Source organism: Dipodomys spectabilis, unplaced genomic scaffold, assembly GCF_019054845.1.
Source record: "Dipodomys spectabilis isolate Male_0828 unplaced genomic scaffold, ASM1905484v1 ptg000069l, whole genome shotgun sequence".
Lineage (NCBI taxonomy): Eukaryota > Metazoa > Chordata > Mammalia > Rodentia > Heteromyidae > Dipodomys > Dipodomys spectabilis.
Genome location: NW_024870746.1, coordinates 13,506,657 through 13,523,203, shown reverse-complemented (window position 1 = coordinate 13,523,203; position 16,547 = coordinate 13,506,657). Strand labels below are relative to the sequence as shown.

The window sequence follows — 16,547 nt, the reverse complement described above, 5'->3', positions numbered from 1 at the left end:
AAATGCAAATCAAAACAACATTGAGATACCACCTCAGTCCAGTTAGAATGGCTATAATCAAGAACTCTAATAACAACAGATGCTGGAGGGGATGTGGACAGAAGGGAACCTTACTTCATTGTTGGTGGGAATGTAAACTTGTTCAACCACTTTGGAAAGCAGTATGGAGGTTCCTCAAAAGACTTCACATAGAGCTCCCCTATGACCCAGCAATCCCACTTTTGAGCATTTACCCAAATGTTCACAAACAAGACCACACTAAAGCTACCAGTACAACTATGTTTATTGCAGCATTATTTACCATAGCTAAGATATGGAACCAACCCAGATGTCCCTCAGTAGATGAATGGATCAAGAAAATGTGGTATATATACACAATGGAATTCTATACCTCCATAAGAAAGAATGACATTGCCCCATTTGTTAGGAAATGGAAAAACTTGGAAAAAATTATATTAAGTGAAGTAAGCCAGGCCCAAAGAAACATAGGTCCCATGGTTTCCCTTATTTGCAATATCTAGTATATGTATGAGTCAAGCGGAAAAGGTCAGGTAATGTGATGTTAGGAAAATGAACCCTTAGATATGTATTTTAATGCTTTTCTCTTTCATGCATTTGTTTCTAATGCATTTATAAGATTATCTCTTTGTTGCTTTGTATGTCCCTCCCCCACAGTATAACCCCTGCTTTCACTATATTTGATGTCAGTATAACTTGTGGAGGAGATGGGGAAAAACAAGTCGTTTAAGGATACAGGTGGACCTGTTGCAACAATGAGAAGTACAAGCTGTCATGTCGAAAACGAGCTTTACAACGTTGGTGGGGGGGGGGGGGAAGCTGGGAAGGGATGTGAAGGGTAAACGAAGGAGAAGGCTGCAATGCTTGATAAGAAATGTACGCATTAGCCTGCCCATGTAATTGTAACCCCTCTGTACAGTATGTTCAGAAAAAAAAAATTAAATTAAAAAAAAAAAAAAAAAAGAGCAAGCAAGCCAGGCACTGGTAGCTCACGCCTGTAATCCTAGCTACTCAGGAGGCTGAGATCTGAGGATCGTGGTTCAAAGCCAGCCTGGGCAGGAAAGTCCATGAGACTCTTCCCTCCAATAAACCACTAGAAAACTGGAAGTGGCGCTGTGGCTCAAGCGGTAGAGCGCTCGCCTTGAGCTGAAGAGCTGAGGGACAGTGCCCACGTCCAGAGTTCAAGCTTCACGACCGCCCCCCCCTCCCCCAAAAAAAAGGAGCAAGCATAAACATAAAAGATTAAATACTGTTATCAACTCAAAAAGTGAATTAAGCCAGGCGTCAGTGGCTCACGCCTGTAATCCTAGCTACTCAGGAGGCTGAGATCTGAGATCACGGTTCAAAGCTAGCCCTAGCCGGGGCAGGAAAGTCTGTGAGACTCTTATCTCCAATAAAAACCACTAGAAAACCAAAGTAGCGCTGTAGCTCTAGTGGTAGAGCGCTCGCCTTGAGCTGAAGAGCTGAGGGACAGCGCCCAGGCCCAGAGTTCAAACCCCACGACCAACCAAAAAAAAAAAAAAGTGAATTTACTTTTTTTTCTCAATTTCCGTAAGTACCTTTCCACATACGTATTGCAATTCCTCTAGTGACATCCAATAAAATCACCCTGCCAAAATCATCTGTTACTGCTGCCAGTGTGTTACAGGGAGACAGACAGATGCTTTCACCATGGCGTCGAGAATCTGGAAGACCGAATCTGTTATTTAAAAGAAAATAAAAACTCAAATCACATTCAAATCAGGAAACTTAGAATAAATGAATGCACAAATAAAATATAGTTCTTCTGTTTTTACATAAAGAAATATGAATTTTGCCAAGGTTAAAAGATAATTTACTGCAACAATGAGAAGTACAAGTTGTCATGTTGAAAACGAACTTTACAACTTTGGTGGGGGGGGGAGATTGGATGGGGGGGGCGGGAGGAGGCTGGGAAGGGATGTGAAGGGTAAACAGAGGAGGCTGCAATGCTTGATAAGAAATGTACTCATTGTCTTGCCCATGTAATTGTAACCCGTCTGTACAGTATGTTCACAAAAATAAATAAAGATAATTTGCTAAACACATACGATAATATAAAAATTTACAATATAAAAATGTATAAAAAATAAGTCTCATGTAAGTTTCTGTACAGATATCCATATCCTACATTTTTAGAGAATATGAAGTAGATTCACAATCAACTAAAGTTGAGAATGCTCTGCATCTTTTGTCTATTTTAAGTTCTTCCTAATCTGTGCTTTTTTCTAGGTAACGTATTTTGCTTGACAGCAATGTATCAGCCTGAATCAAAATTTTCCTTTCCCTAATGTTCTTGCTAAAATGCAATTGATTTGAAATCAACCTTCTTAAGACTATGAGTGAAATAATGTACTGTCAAAAGATCAGAAGAGAAAAATTCCTGAGTCAAAAGTGCTCAAAATTCTGTCATATTCTTTTTGAGATACATAAGGTCATCTGGCCAATTTCTTGACTTTTGAGTGAATATAGAAAACGTGGTATGTCACAATGTAACTTTTTTTTTTTTTGGTGCCAGTTCTGGGGTTTGAACTCAAGGCAAAAGTGCTGTCCCTGAGCTTTTTTGTTCAAGGTGAGCACACTACCACTTGAGCTACAGTTCCATTTCTGGCTTTTCAATGGTTGACTAGAGATGAGAGTCTCATTGACTTTCTCACCCTGGGCTGGCTTTGAGCTGTAATCCTCAGATCTCAGCTTCCTGAATTGCTAAAATTATAGTTGTTAGCCATCAGGCACCTGGCTACAACATAATATTTTAAAGTAAAGTGAAAAAAATCAAACTTCAGTATATTTTTATTAAGAGATAACTAGTTTGCTTTGTTCAGTTGAAGAATACCTTTAAAAAGAGGGATGGGAGGTAATGTTTCCCTTTAGGATGGAACTTTACATTAGGTAAAAAGATATATGATAGTAAAAATTCATGCTTCCTCTCTACAAAAAAAAAAAAATTAAATCTCACAAATCCACTATCATATCCTAAAGTCCTACTAAGGTAAACAAGGAAGTAAGTACAAGTATTCTGAAGAGAGTTGGAATACAAATGACTCTGGTTAATTTATTCATTCGTTTTCAAGTCAGGGTCTCAAGACCCTGTCTTGAGGCTGGCCTCAAACATGTTATTTTTTTCTCACTCAGCTTTTCAAGTACTGAGATTATTTTTTTAAGTCACTAAACACCTTTTAAGTTTGTAGTCTAATAACAAACTACATAAACATTTTAAAGCAGGAAACACAATAGCTATTGTTAGACTGATTGTTTTTGGCAACTGAAGCTAAATTTGTTTAAAAGTGCAGTTTACAAATACATCTTGAGTACTTGCTATATGAGAGATAGCTGTGAATACAACAGATAAGACTCACTCTTCTTGTGTAGTTTATATTTAGTGAGATTTTTACTAAATTGATGATTTTCAGAAGCTCCTAAAGACTCATGAAGACAACAATCAAGTATAGGCAACTAAAATGCCATACATGTAATAATACACATCTGTAAAAACTAAAAGGAGAAACCTGGTAGAACTTGCCTTACAGCTAATGGGGTAGCTGGTTCCATCTTGGGCTTTTGCTTCTGGACAGCTTCTTCTTCATGCTTATTTTTCCAACCTAGCCAACCACTGTAAAGAAGAAAAATTAGAATAAAACTAGAGCTTTGAGTTTTTGTAATATAGACTATCAAAATATACACTAAAACCCAGCTAGATACAAATTACATCATCTTTGTTACTGAGTTACCTGGCAGCATTAAATAAAGCAGAAGTGAGTTTACTTGCAACTGCTAGAGCAACATGAGATAGTAATGGCTGCGTGCTTCCCTGTAAGACACAACACATGAAGAGAAAACTTAGCTCCAAGAAAACAAACCTAATAAACCTAATGTCTAAACAAGCCTACTTAAAAAAATTTTTTTTTGAAAAGTTGCTAAAACTGGACTAGCAGCTCAGCTTCTTTCGAATAGTAAGAACTTCATTGCAATAATATAATTTAAAAAAACTCTTACTCTAATTTTGAAATATAACTAGCAGTCTAACTTACCTTTAGAATTTTGCTCCTCAGTTACACTAAATGATAAAGTAGGCCATTAAGACAACAGTATTATAACTGTGCTAAGGATTTCCCATCTGCCTACAATTTGGCTCTTGCCCTTCTTTTTAAAAATTTAAGTATTTGTATAAAAGTAAGTTTGGTCAATTCTGAGATGACTGCTTTTTAAGTGAGAAATAAGAACTGTGAAAGCTAAGGCCTGGATTTTCCCTAATTCAGGAAGCAATGTTACTACATATGTCAAGTGTGCTTGTAGCTTGTTCTACCTTCACAAGTTTTCCCTTATTCAAACCCCCAGTGGGCGGACATAATTAACAATCTTGAGCTTTTTGACTATTCCAGAATATAAAAAGAAAGTAAGTTGCGAAAGAACTCATCTTCAGAAACAAAGCTTTATTTTTTTACCTTGATTATTTAATCTTTTTCAGTTAATCTAACTAACTTAAAAGAAATGTAGTTATGATTAATTATCACTTCAACTGAAACTTAGAAACATAAACTACTAAGTCTATATTGCTATATTACTAAGGCTATATTGCTGTATGCAAAATTTAGACAAGGTCAAAAATAAAAGTGGCCCTACTTATGATCAGTACTGAAACACATACCTCAAGAGCATAGAAGAAGCCAGTAAATGGATTGGACCCTACAGTGATATATTGGGACATAGCAGGTGGGCTGTTTTTAATCGCTGCATTAAATCCGCCTATATTGGAGGCAGTCTTCATTTGATCAAAAGGGGACAATGTCATAATACCTAACACACAAAACAAATAAAAATCATGACAAGATCTGAATATACGGAAGTGACAATAGCATTGTAGGTCATTATGCGTTTACTTCAGTTCTATTCTGAGATACCATGTGTTTAGTTGAAGACAAGTTAGGTTGAAAACTATAAAATCAACATTCCTTTATAGGCTTTTATATAGTGAATTGTTATAAATTGTTAAGTGTGGGGTTGAAAGGGATCTGCCTTTTTTTTTTATTTTTAAGATAGTGTCTGGCTATGTTGCCAAAGCTGTCCTTCTAAATAGCCTTCTAAATAGCTGGGACTACAGGGATGAACCACTGCACCTAGCTTGGAAATTTGTAATGCAATCACTTCAATCTTTTGTAATGGAGTTACTTTTCTTTAAAAAGTGGAGTTGTGGCAATTTTTTTTATAATTTTCCTTGCTATGATCTTTTAAAATTAGGAAGTAGAAATGATTATTATGAAACCTAAATCTAATTCTATTTGGCTTTCATTCTCATCATTCCTCTTTAACTGCTCCAAAAAATAGCCAATAGAGTTCAGAGTTGTCATACCCAATGGGCCCTCCTCCTTTTTGGAACTCTATAAGGCATTCCATAGTTAGCCCTTCCCCAGCCCCAATTTGTATCTACAATCTCACTTCCTCCCTAAACCTCAGACTCATGTGTCCAGTTTGCCTACGTGATACCACTAGCTCAATGTATAGTGACATCAGAAGGTAACCTGAAGAAATACAACTCTTGTAAAATACACTTCATTATCTTCCTACCCTCCAATTCCTCTGCCACACGAAAGCCACTCTTCTCTTTTGCCTAACTAGCTCCTTGATTTCTTTGAGTCTCTCTCTCAGCAGTACCCAAGGGGATATTTCAAAATATATTCCTTCCTCTTACTTAGAATCTACCAATTTCACCCACTGGATTAATGATAAAACCCCAACTCCTCATCCCTGTGCGATTTAAATCTAAGCTCTCTCAGCTTACAGCTGGCAGTCTGCCACCTTACTCCAACCTCTCCACTTCTGGCTTTTTGCTGGTTAACTGGAATCTCTTGGATCTGTCTGTCTAGAGCTGACTTTGAACTTCAATCCTCAGACCTCAGCCTCCTGAGTAGCTAGGATAACAGACATGAGCCACTGGTGTCCTTGTTTCCTCTTTACTCTTTAACAGTAAAGCCACATCAACCTCCTTTCTGTTTCTTGAATACTCTGAGGCTTTGTGGTCCCCAGGCAGGCTTATATTCTAATTTTGTTTTTTCTACTTAGAATGCTCTTCCCAGAACTCCTTCACCCTGATATCAGTTTATGTTCCCTGGATAGACCTTTTCTTGCCAGTGTTCTCCTTACTCTCAATCACAACCTTCTGCTTATTTCCTTCATGAGACTTATTAGTATTTTAAAATAGCATATTTATTTATTTAGTTCATCTACTGTTTGTCCTTCATCACCAGACAGAGTTCTGGACTATTTTATATTTCTAGCATCAATCTTAGGACATAATAGCTACTTGCTGGACCTTTATATAAAGATGTACATAATAAAATAAAGGGTTTTTGTTTGTTTGTTTGTAGGCTGGGGATTAAATGAATAGAAATAGATTTTCTATCCAATCATTTTCCCCAGCCAGTTTCAATGTCCCAAAGTTTAATTAACAGAGCAGGGAAGACATCCTGAACTGAACTCAACACTTTGGATTATTTTTTAAGTTCTTGGTGCTACTGCGGTTTGAACTTAGGACCTCACAATTGTTGGGCAGGCACTCTACCACTCGAGCTTCACCCCTATCCTGACACTTTGAAATTTGTACATTAGTATTTCTATTGGGAAAAATGTAAAGACACTAATTTGGCAGTTCTTTATTCACTATGCAGGGAACGGAACCAAATGACCTATTTTTGAGAAATCCTCTAAGCCCTATAGAGGCTCATTGCTTCCTTCCCTAACTACAACTTCATATATACATTGTGTTTGACTTCTTGCTGAATTCAGACAATGGGAAGATCAGGAGATCGAAAAGAAAAAGAAGAATGAAGTTAGGACATCCATCTCCCTGACTCCCCGAAAGCTGGCTGTGAGCAGAGGTCATCCTGCTCTACAGATGCTGGTTCCAGACTTTGTCTCCAAGTTCTAGAACTGGTTCCTATCTTTTCTCTTCAGGCCTAGTTTGGCTGCTAGAACACCCTGGGACACTCAACCATCCCTTGTGGTTCTCATACACACTTTTATAAATAGTTTTTTTAAATAAGTAAACCTCTTGATGTCCCATGTCAGATATGCCATCTGTCATCTAATAGGACTTGCTGATAAAATATTTAGCACAACTGATATGAAAGCACTGGCAGGAAAAGGGCTATTGGGCTATTATTGTTGGTATGATACAACCCTATTTATGAAAACATTCCTTTCCATATGACCGTGTACATATTATATAAGCACTTTACATACCCACACTACAAAGTCTGGAAGGATGTTAACCAAATATGCAATAATGAGTATCTCCAGATAGCAGAATTTTGAGGATTTTTTTTCCTTTTCTCTTAGTGTATTTATGTACTGGTTGAATGTTTAACAAGCATATATTACAGTGGCTCTATTTTCTTCTCTACCCCTATTTTGACTACCTTAATTCAGAAGATCAATCAAAGTTTCCTTACTAGTCCTATTCGTTTTGTTGTTGCTGAAGATGAGGTACCATCATGTTACCCAGGCTGGACTTGAACTTGCTATCCTCCTGCCTCAGCCTCTAGAACAGCTAAGAGAACAGGCACATAACACACCTGGCTTCTCTTTACTGTTCTTGGACCACTGTAGCATCTGAATTGTCACCAAAGTGATTTTTCTAACAGGCAAACATGAGAATGTTATTCTTTTGCTCGGCAACTTTCATTGGCTCTCTATGTGGCTAGGAGAAAGCTCTAATTGAAAACATTTAGATATTTCTCTACAAGGCACATCAAGTCCTTGGAAATCAGACACCTCTCTACTTGTCTGGCCTAGCTCTTGCCCGTCATCCTTGGCACTCACTGCTTCTTCAGCACACTGTGTGCACTTCACCCCTCTGCCTATACGTATGCTGGCTAGAATGCCTCCTTTGTACTTGTTCACCTAGTCAAGCCCTATTTATTCTTTTAATGTTAGATGAAAGTTACGTTCCTTTTTTTTCCCTGATGCCTTCCATATCCAATATAATTGTCCACTCGCCTACAATAACAATCATTACGTTGCAGTACTATAGCTATTCTCATGTGTTTTCCCCCCCAACTAGACAGTGCTTCTTGGCAGCAGACAGAGTATCTTTCACGTTTGTATTCTCTGAGGTCTCATCATGTAGTCCAAACTGGCATTGAATTTGCCATCTTTTTGATTCAGTCTCTTGAATGCTGTATTACAAGCATGCACCACCAGATCTGGCCTTCATCCCTGTATTTTTGATGCTGAACACAATAAGCCCTCAAATACTGTTTTAAGAAGAAATGTGCTTTTAATCTATATTCTGCTGGTTTAAGGGTTAGATTTTTTTGAAGAATGATTTATATGTTCAGTATAAACAAATTAAGCAAAATAGTGAGTAACTTAAAACTGTATGATACTGTTGCTGAGGACATATTTAAATCCTTATTAAAACCACTACTATCTCTTAAAGACACAAGTCCATGATTTCAGAGTCTGAACTAACTTCCAAATGTCTCACTGAAGGCACATCATTATTTCACATAAGAGATGACCATTTCTAATAAATGAGATACTTTAATCAAAACATAAATAAATTAAAACACAAATAAATTTAAAAAAGAATTTAAACTACTAATGCTTACCAATACTAGCATGATCAATAATAGTATCAATATCTTGTAGACCCCATTTCTTATAAGCCAAGGGTGGTGGTTGTATATTCTCATTCCCTGATGCTGCAGCTGTCAAAGATAAAGACAACCCAAATTTAAATCTAATGGGTAAAATGAAGTCTTACAAAAAAATACATATAATTTGTTATTTTAGAACTACAACTAATAATAAAGCAAAGCAATGAGACAGGCAAAAAGTAAGATTTCTTTCATGACATGTTAACATATACACAAAATGTAAATATTTATTTGAAAGACTGAACTGGCATAGGAGATTTTGGAACATTCAAGCTCAGAATTTAGAGAAAACTACAGAAATACCAGAAAAGCAATGAAAGTCAATGTGAAGTCAAACTGCATCAAATGTCAGGTAAGCCATTTCTCTTAGCCACACTGAGAGCCAAGAAAGATTCTGTAAGTAGGTCGTATTATATAAAACAATTATCAGCAAAAGTAAAGTATGTGAGTACACAAGTAAGTAAAATATTTCCTTGTCTACCATGATGTGGATATGTGTAAAAAGTAACCATCTACATGGAAATAGTTTGTTGGGGTAAGAAATCCTTGAGTAAAGTACAAACACTTCCATATTCTGTCCCGTGTGCCATAATGAGATAAGTAAACTCCCCAACACACACACACACACACAAAAAAGGTAAAGTATTTCTTGCCAAAATATTACCTTTTGCTACCTGGTTTCGACAAGCACGAAGAGACTGAAAAAGGCTAAATCCATCAATAGTCACAATGGCAGCTGGATACAAGATACTCAATTCTTCATTCTGTTTGAGAAATGAAAAGTGGAGAAAATAATGCATTTTCTTGCACAGATATGGCAAATAAACATTTTTAATATGTGAGGGTCACAAATAATGTAAAATTAAATACTATGACTAAACTGTCAACTATCTGATACACAAAGCAATGTGAGGGAAGGAATAGTAAGAATAAATGGAAATAAATTTCAAAATGTCTTTTGGCCAAGACTTATAATTCTTCTCAAATGAGCTTTTGAGGATGGTTGAAATCATTTGAGATATTTAGATGGTAGGAGGAAGAGGAGTTTTTTAAGTTTCATGCAAAAAAAAAATCATCACTGTATAAATACAAGCAATATATAAAAATAGAAAGCAAATGCACCTGAAGTTAATCCATAAACACTTGCATGAGATAATCACGTAAGTCTAAAACATATTTTTATTACTCATAACATGCCAGTGATATTTTTCCCCTTTTAGTAAATAAAGAAATCTTTTCTGCCATAGCTCCATAATGTGGAGCCACTACTTTTTTTTTTTTTTGTAGGTCATGGGGCTTGAACTCTGGGCCTGCGTGCTGTCCACAGCGCCACTTCCAATTTTCAAGTGGTTTATTGGAGAGGAGTCTCACAGACTTTCCTGCCGGGGCTGGCTTTGAACCTCAATCCTCAGCTCTCAGCTTCCTGAGTAGCTAGGATTATAGGCATGAGCCACCGGCAGCAGGCTACTTTTTTTTTTCTTTTTTTTTCTGGTCATGGGGCTTGAACTCTGGGCTTTTCAGCTCAAGGTGAGCACTCTTCCACTTGAGCCACAGCACCACTTCCAGTCTTTTTTTTTTGCCAGTTATGGGGCCTGAACTCTGGGCCTGGACACTTCTTGCTTTTTCTGCTTTTGTAGTGCTAAGGAATCGAACCCAGGGCCTCATGCATGCAAGGCAAGCACTCTACCACTGAGCCACCTTCCCAGCCCTTTTTTTTTTTTTTTTGGGGGGGGGAGTCCGGTAGTGGGGCCTGAACTCTGGGCCTGGGCGCTGTCCCTCAACTCTTCAGCTCAAGGCTAGCGCTCTACCACTTGAGCCACAGCGCCACTTCCAGCTTTTTTCTTTTTGCTTATGTGGTGCTGAGGAATCGAACCCAGGGCCTCGAGCATGCAAGGCAAGCGCTCTACCACTGAGCCACCTTCCCAGCCCAACCAGCCCTTTTTTTTTTAAGATAAAAGTTTTGCTATGTTGCCCACACTGGATTGGAAATCTTGAGGTCAAGCACTCTTCTTGCCTCAGCCTCCCAAGTAAATGAAACTACAAAGCTGGGAGCCAGTAGTTTATGCTACCAACTCAGGAGGCTGCTCAGGAGGCTAAGATCTTCAGTCTGAAGCCAGCCAGGGCAAAAAAGTCCATGAGACTCTTATCTCCAATTGATCACTAGAAAACTGGAGTTGTAGCCCAAAATGATAGTGCCCTGAGCACAAAAGCTCAGGGATTGTGCACAAGCCCTGAGTTCCAGCCACACAGCCAAAAATAAATAAACTGTGGGCTAATACAATTGTGCCTTGTAGAGGTGTCTACCTCAATGTATGTAACCAATTTTTATTGAATATTCATTTCAGTCTCTTGCTTCCATTCCTGCTCTCTACAAACAATGCACCATACCACCAGCTAACAGGTATAGCAAATAACAAGTATTTCAATATTATATTTTTCAATCAGTTAAAAAGAAAAGTATCATAGATATGACCCAGATCAAAGGGTTGGAAAAAACCTTCAAATCTCAGTGAATTTGTGGAAAATGGTAAATATCTCTTGTAAAGTATCATCAATTTATAGATTATTATCTTAGATTTCCAAGTGTTCCTTCCTTGTTGCCTTCAATAATTCTACTTTCTCTTCATCTCTTTATGAAGAATATTAACAAACAGGCGTCTTTAGCCTTGGAAGAATTCATTATCTTCAATAATTGTCTTCATTAATAATTTCTAATCCATTCTTACACCTATTTTTTTATCATTATATGATATTGGTATCTTCATATTTTCTAGCATGGCCTCGAGCTTAAATACCCCAAACCAAACTTACTAACTTTTATTTACTGTTAATGCAGTAGTATTCGCAGCTTCTAACTTTGTCAATTGGCATACCTTAGATGAATGTCTTTTAAGTTATCTTTTTGTTCACTTCTCTTTTTATTCTTCTACTTCTCTGGACAAAAACGGTCTTTTCCTTCAACTTCTGTTCTGGTTTTTCTCTTCCCAAAGCTATTCTAATTCTGTTTCCCAACATCTAGCCAAAATACCTTAAAAAGACAGATAACCAGCCAGGCTTGGTGGCACATAAATGTAACGCTAGCACTGGGAGGCAGAGGAAGGAGGATTATGAGTTCAAGGCCACTCTAGGCTATATAATTAGACCCTGTCTCAACAAAACAAGATAAGATAAATAAGACAGGCAATTAGCCGGTCTCTCACAATCCCAATTCATCATGAAAAGAGTCCTGCAGTAACCCTCTGATTATATCACTTCCTTTTCATATATCTTTAGAAGCTTCTCTAATCTCTCAAATTAATTATAAATTTTATTTAGTCTTTAACTTAATGTATAATTGGCTACTCTTGCCTATTTAATAGTTTCTCAATATTTTGTAACACAGGTCTTTGTTATCACATAATCTGAATATCCTTCATGCTTCTATGCGGCACATTTTATCTTTTCCCCATTATTCAAGGCTTACTTCAAATCTCACCTCCCCAGGGAATTTTCCCTATTATCCTAGTTCTACTGAACTCTCCTTCTCTAAACTTATAGAGTATTTATTCTGCCCATAAAAATAAACTAGGCAATAAACTAGGTATTTCTTTATATTGATTAATTCATTCATAGGTATTGATACAATCTATTCATATTTATAAATATTAATCTAAGTTGTTCTGTATCTATAGTACATGTATCATGCTATTTAAATCAATATTACATGTACATAATACATGTATCAATTCACTTAAAATCTTTTGGAAGCTAAAAAGTACAAGAAAGGAAGGTATATTGTATAGTACATATAGTATATTATATAGAAAGGAAGGAACATTATAGTTTGACCATATATGCTGCACACTAAATAAAGGCATATTGGTGGAAGTGGCTCTACAATGACTTTTTTTTCTTTGGAGCGCGGGAAGGAGGGTTGAACTCAGGGCCTGGGCACTTTCCCTGCGCTCTTTTTGCTCAAGGCTAGCACTCTACCACTTTGAGCCACAGTGCCACTTCCAGTTTTTGAGTGGTTAATTGGAGATAAGAGACTCACAGGGACTTTTCTGCTCAGGTTGGCTTTGAATCACAATCGTTAGATCTCAGCCTCTCCAGTAGCTAGGATTACAGGTGTATAGTGACTTTTTAACTATAAGACCAGAACTTTTCTTTTACCACATGTAATTCTGACATACAAGTCAAAATTAAAGATATAGTTATACACGCCACAGTTTACACACTCAAGAGTATAATGTTTCATTTAAAAATACAAGTAAATTGGTATTTTAAATTCAGCTACAAATAGATAAAACACCATAGTTAACTGTGACATGTATCTGTTTCCATTCAAAAAAGCAGAAAAAAAGTGCTTCCAAGTAATGCCATTGTTGCTTTGAACAGTCTTGTACACCAACCTGTTCAGTCACGCCAGGATGTCGAGGGATTTCATAGGTCCTGCATTTAAGCTGAAGCACTGGGTCTTCATTCAAAAGTTGTGCAAGCAAAAGCACACCATTCTAGGAAGAAGCACAAAAGACTCAGCTTAGTTTCTCATCAATATGCCCAAACAAGAATTGCAGAACACATAGTACTATCTCCCCAGTAGTTTCCTATGCATATCAGGTACTCTCTTTTCAGAAGAATACAATTTCCCTTCTCTGTATCTTGTAGCAAAAGGTACTACTGCCTCTCCTGGCCTTCAGGAAGCATTAATTTCAAGCAGCATATAATAAAGACACATGGTACTAGATATTGCAGTCAACTAGGATTTTCTTAATGCTGGAAACCCAACTCACCTCAGTGTAGAAGCGTACATAGCCTGAAGTAAAACCCACTACAATGCAAGTCCAGTCAGGGCGTCCAGTGGAACTCCTGTAACAAATGAAACTTATGATCCTAATAGCCAGATATCAAGAAGAAGAGATAACTGTTATTTATCCTTACCTCTTTTGACTTGCTAGTGGGATACAGAGGGCACTAGTTACACGTTCCCTAAAAACAAGAACAAAATTACATGCTTATCTACTGACCTTACTTTTATTTCTCTATAATTTGATTTTAAAAGATATTAAGTAAGTAGAAGGGGACCTTATGTACTAGTTTTATTGTACACATAAATAAGAATACAGTAAAACTCAAGCCAAGTGCTAGTGGCTCATGCTTGTACCTACTTGGAAAGCTAAGATCAGGGTTCAAGGCCATCCTAAGGCAAGAAAGTACAAAAGATTCTTATCTCTAATTAGCTACCAAAAAGCCAAAGTGGAGCTGTGGCTCAACTGGTAGAGTATTAGTCTTGAGCAAAAAAGCTCATGGAAAGCATCTAAGCCCTGAGTTCAAATCCCAGAAGTGGCATACACACAAAAAAGTACAATAAAATTCATTCACATAAACTATAACATCACATTCATTTGAAGTTAATAGCTGTATTTTAAATTCTGTATTGTCATAAAAAGCATGAAAGAAAACAAAACTTTACACTGATTGCACACAGAAATAGAAAATCTCAAATAATCAACAAGCAGTTATTTCTCACACGTTCCTATCTTCATTTCTCTACAAACTCTAAAGCTGGAAAGCATATACATTTACTAAATATTTCAAATGATGGAACTACTTATTTATTTCACATATTCATTTAACACTAAGAGAAATCCAAAATTAACTCAAACCTACCCTTCTTCAACATTCAGAGAACCACTCCAACCAACAGCAAATTGCATTTCTTCCTTTCCTTTATCACTGCATTTCCATTTTGCTGGAAAAAATTAAGATGCCATATAAAATAACCACTCTATCCCTTTAGGATGATTATAAAATTTAATAGCTCAATCATTCATTGATTTGGGTCTTTTTATAGGTATATATAATATTTTAAATTTAAGAGTTTTTAAAAAAATCATCTGGTTTCCTAACTTTCCTCCAATTAAACCCATGTAGTATACTATTTTATACATAGTTATTGCATACCAGTTATTTATAATCTTTATCTTAAGATAGCAGACATTTTTCTATTTGATAAACTTATTTTATAAGATCATTCTACAGTCATTTTATATACAATCTTATTTTGTTCAATAAGTGTTCCCATAATATCTTATATACTTAAATCTTAATTTTAATCTTCAAAGTCTATGAGCTGAAAAATCTATGCCCCAAACAAAAACGTATAGTATTCTAAGTCTTTAAACTATAGCTACAAGTCATACCAGTTATACTGTTACTAAAAAGCAGTCAATGACCTTATCAGCACTAACTCTCCCTTGCAATAAATGGGCTGCTATCTCTGAAGGGCCATTCAGTGATAAAGTATCTTGTAGTCAGAGAGAGAAGAAGGATGGAAGGAAGGAAGGAAAGAAGGAAGAAAGGGAGGGAAGGAGAGAGGGAGGCAAGGAAGGAGTGAGGAAATACAATTGCTGCCTGACATACCAATTTATAGATGTCACCATATAATATAAATGAAAGAAATATTTGAAAATTTCCAAATACCCTATATATGACTCCAATCTATACATTCAAATAAAAACTGCAGAAAACAATAGAGTACTTACGCACTAAAAACACAGCTTTTTGTTCCCGAGCTATAACCATAAGATCATTGGTTGGAGATAAGGATAAAACACAGTCTTGAAGCCAGGAAGTTCTTTGTGTTCTGCACGTATTTCCTTCTTCTTCCTATGAGTAAAAATGTTTGCCATAAATGCAAAAATATTGTGTACTTCAATTCTATTTGCCTCAGAGTGTAAGGGGGAAGAAAAAAGGAAAAAGAAAGATCCCTGATTGTTACAGTATATAATATTCTTTATCAAAGCATGTCAAGGATGATCAACCAACAAAATACACAGTATAAGCTAATTTGTTTTGAACATTAAAAAAATTTTTTAAACATACAAGCAAAACATTAGAAGAATGTCACACAAGGATCATTCCAGTAATGAACCAATCTTGGGAAACTCAATAAAGAGCGTATTAAGAAAAAGCTGTGACATAAGCAGCTAGATGGCAAAGAAAAAAATAACCATTATCTCATGACAGCTATGGTTTTAAGATCTGTAAAAGTATCTGATAAAGTATGATGCTTGCCTTTTGTTTGACCTGCAAGGTATTATCTTTCCTAAATTGGAAATTTATTTTTTAATAGGTAAATGTCTATAGTTAAAATTCAAAGGTTATTATATATTTAAAAAAAAAAAAGGTTTTCTTTGGAATGTCTCTCTCATAGTCCTGTGCTCCAGCCATCTAGTTGTCCTCTCTACAGACAATCAAAGAAATCAGTTCTTTCTCCTGTGACACTTTATGTGCATAAATGCAAGTAAGTTTACTACTTTTTCTTCCCTCTTTCAGGGATAGTAGCATAGCGTATGTCTAACATTTTGCTTTTTGTTCCTAACATATACAATAGACTTTATTCCATTTGACATTTATTCTTATTAAAAGCATGCATAGCATAAATGTACCTCTTGATAGACATTTATGTCACTTACAATCATTAGCTGTTATCAAGTGCATGGATAAGTATATACGTTTGTTAAAAACTGTGTTAGATAATCTCAAACTGTGTTCCATGTGTGCTTGTATTCATCCATAATATGACTAGCCATTTTTTTTTTAAAGCACTTGTTTTTCCAGACTTTTCAAAATATATTTTAATTAGATCTTTGCCAGGCTAATAGATAAAAAGGAGTATCTCAATGTAGTTTTAAGCTGCTTTTCTCTTATGAAAATAGACATTTTCTCACATGCTTAAAAATTCATTTGTAGCCAGGCACTGGTGGCTCACGCCTATAATCCTTAGCTACTCAGGAGGCTGAGATCTGAGGATTGTGGTTCAAAGCCAGCCTCTGCAGGGAAGTCTGTGAGACTCTTACTTCCAATAAACCA

General features: G+C 36.3%; 1 protein-coding gene and 1 non-coding gene across 3 annotated transcripts in view; both read right to left on the bottom strand.

Moving 5' to 3' along the window:
* Positions 1 to 16,547, bottom strand: part of Rab3gap2 (RAB3 GTPase activating non-catalytic protein subunit 2) — a 76,850-nt gene that overhangs the window by 39,847 nt on the left and 20,456 nt on the right. For both annotated transcript variants that reach the window (XM_042681576.1, XM_042681577.1), the window contains exons 3-13: positions 15,218 to 15,341; positions 14,343 to 14,424; positions 13,614 to 13,661; positions 13,466 to 13,541; positions 13,085 to 13,186; positions 9,358 to 9,457; positions 8,646 to 8,744; positions 4,685 to 4,833; positions 3,768 to 3,847; positions 3,560 to 3,649; positions 1,578 to 1,717 (exon numbers count right to left, since the gene is read on the bottom strand). In XM_042681576.1, coding sequence (XP_042537510.1) covers positions 1,578 to 1,717; positions 3,560 to 3,649; positions 3,768 to 3,847; positions 4,685 to 4,833; positions 8,646 to 8,744; positions 9,358 to 9,457; positions 13,085 to 13,186; positions 13,466 to 13,541; positions 13,614 to 13,661; positions 14,343 to 14,424; positions 15,218 to 15,341 — 1,090 coding nt within the window. The remainder of the gene's footprint in view (positions 1 to 1,577; positions 1,718 to 3,559; positions 3,650 to 3,767; positions 3,848 to 4,684; positions 4,834 to 8,645; positions 8,745 to 9,357; positions 9,458 to 13,084; positions 13,187 to 13,465; positions 13,542 to 13,613; positions 13,662 to 14,342; positions 14,425 to 15,217; positions 15,342 to 16,547) is intronic.
* On the bottom strand, positions 6,394 to 6,525 carry LOC122109780. The gene has a single exon (XR_006147748.1). It is a non-coding gene; the product is annotated as a small nucleolar RNA SNORA36 family (small nucleolar RNA).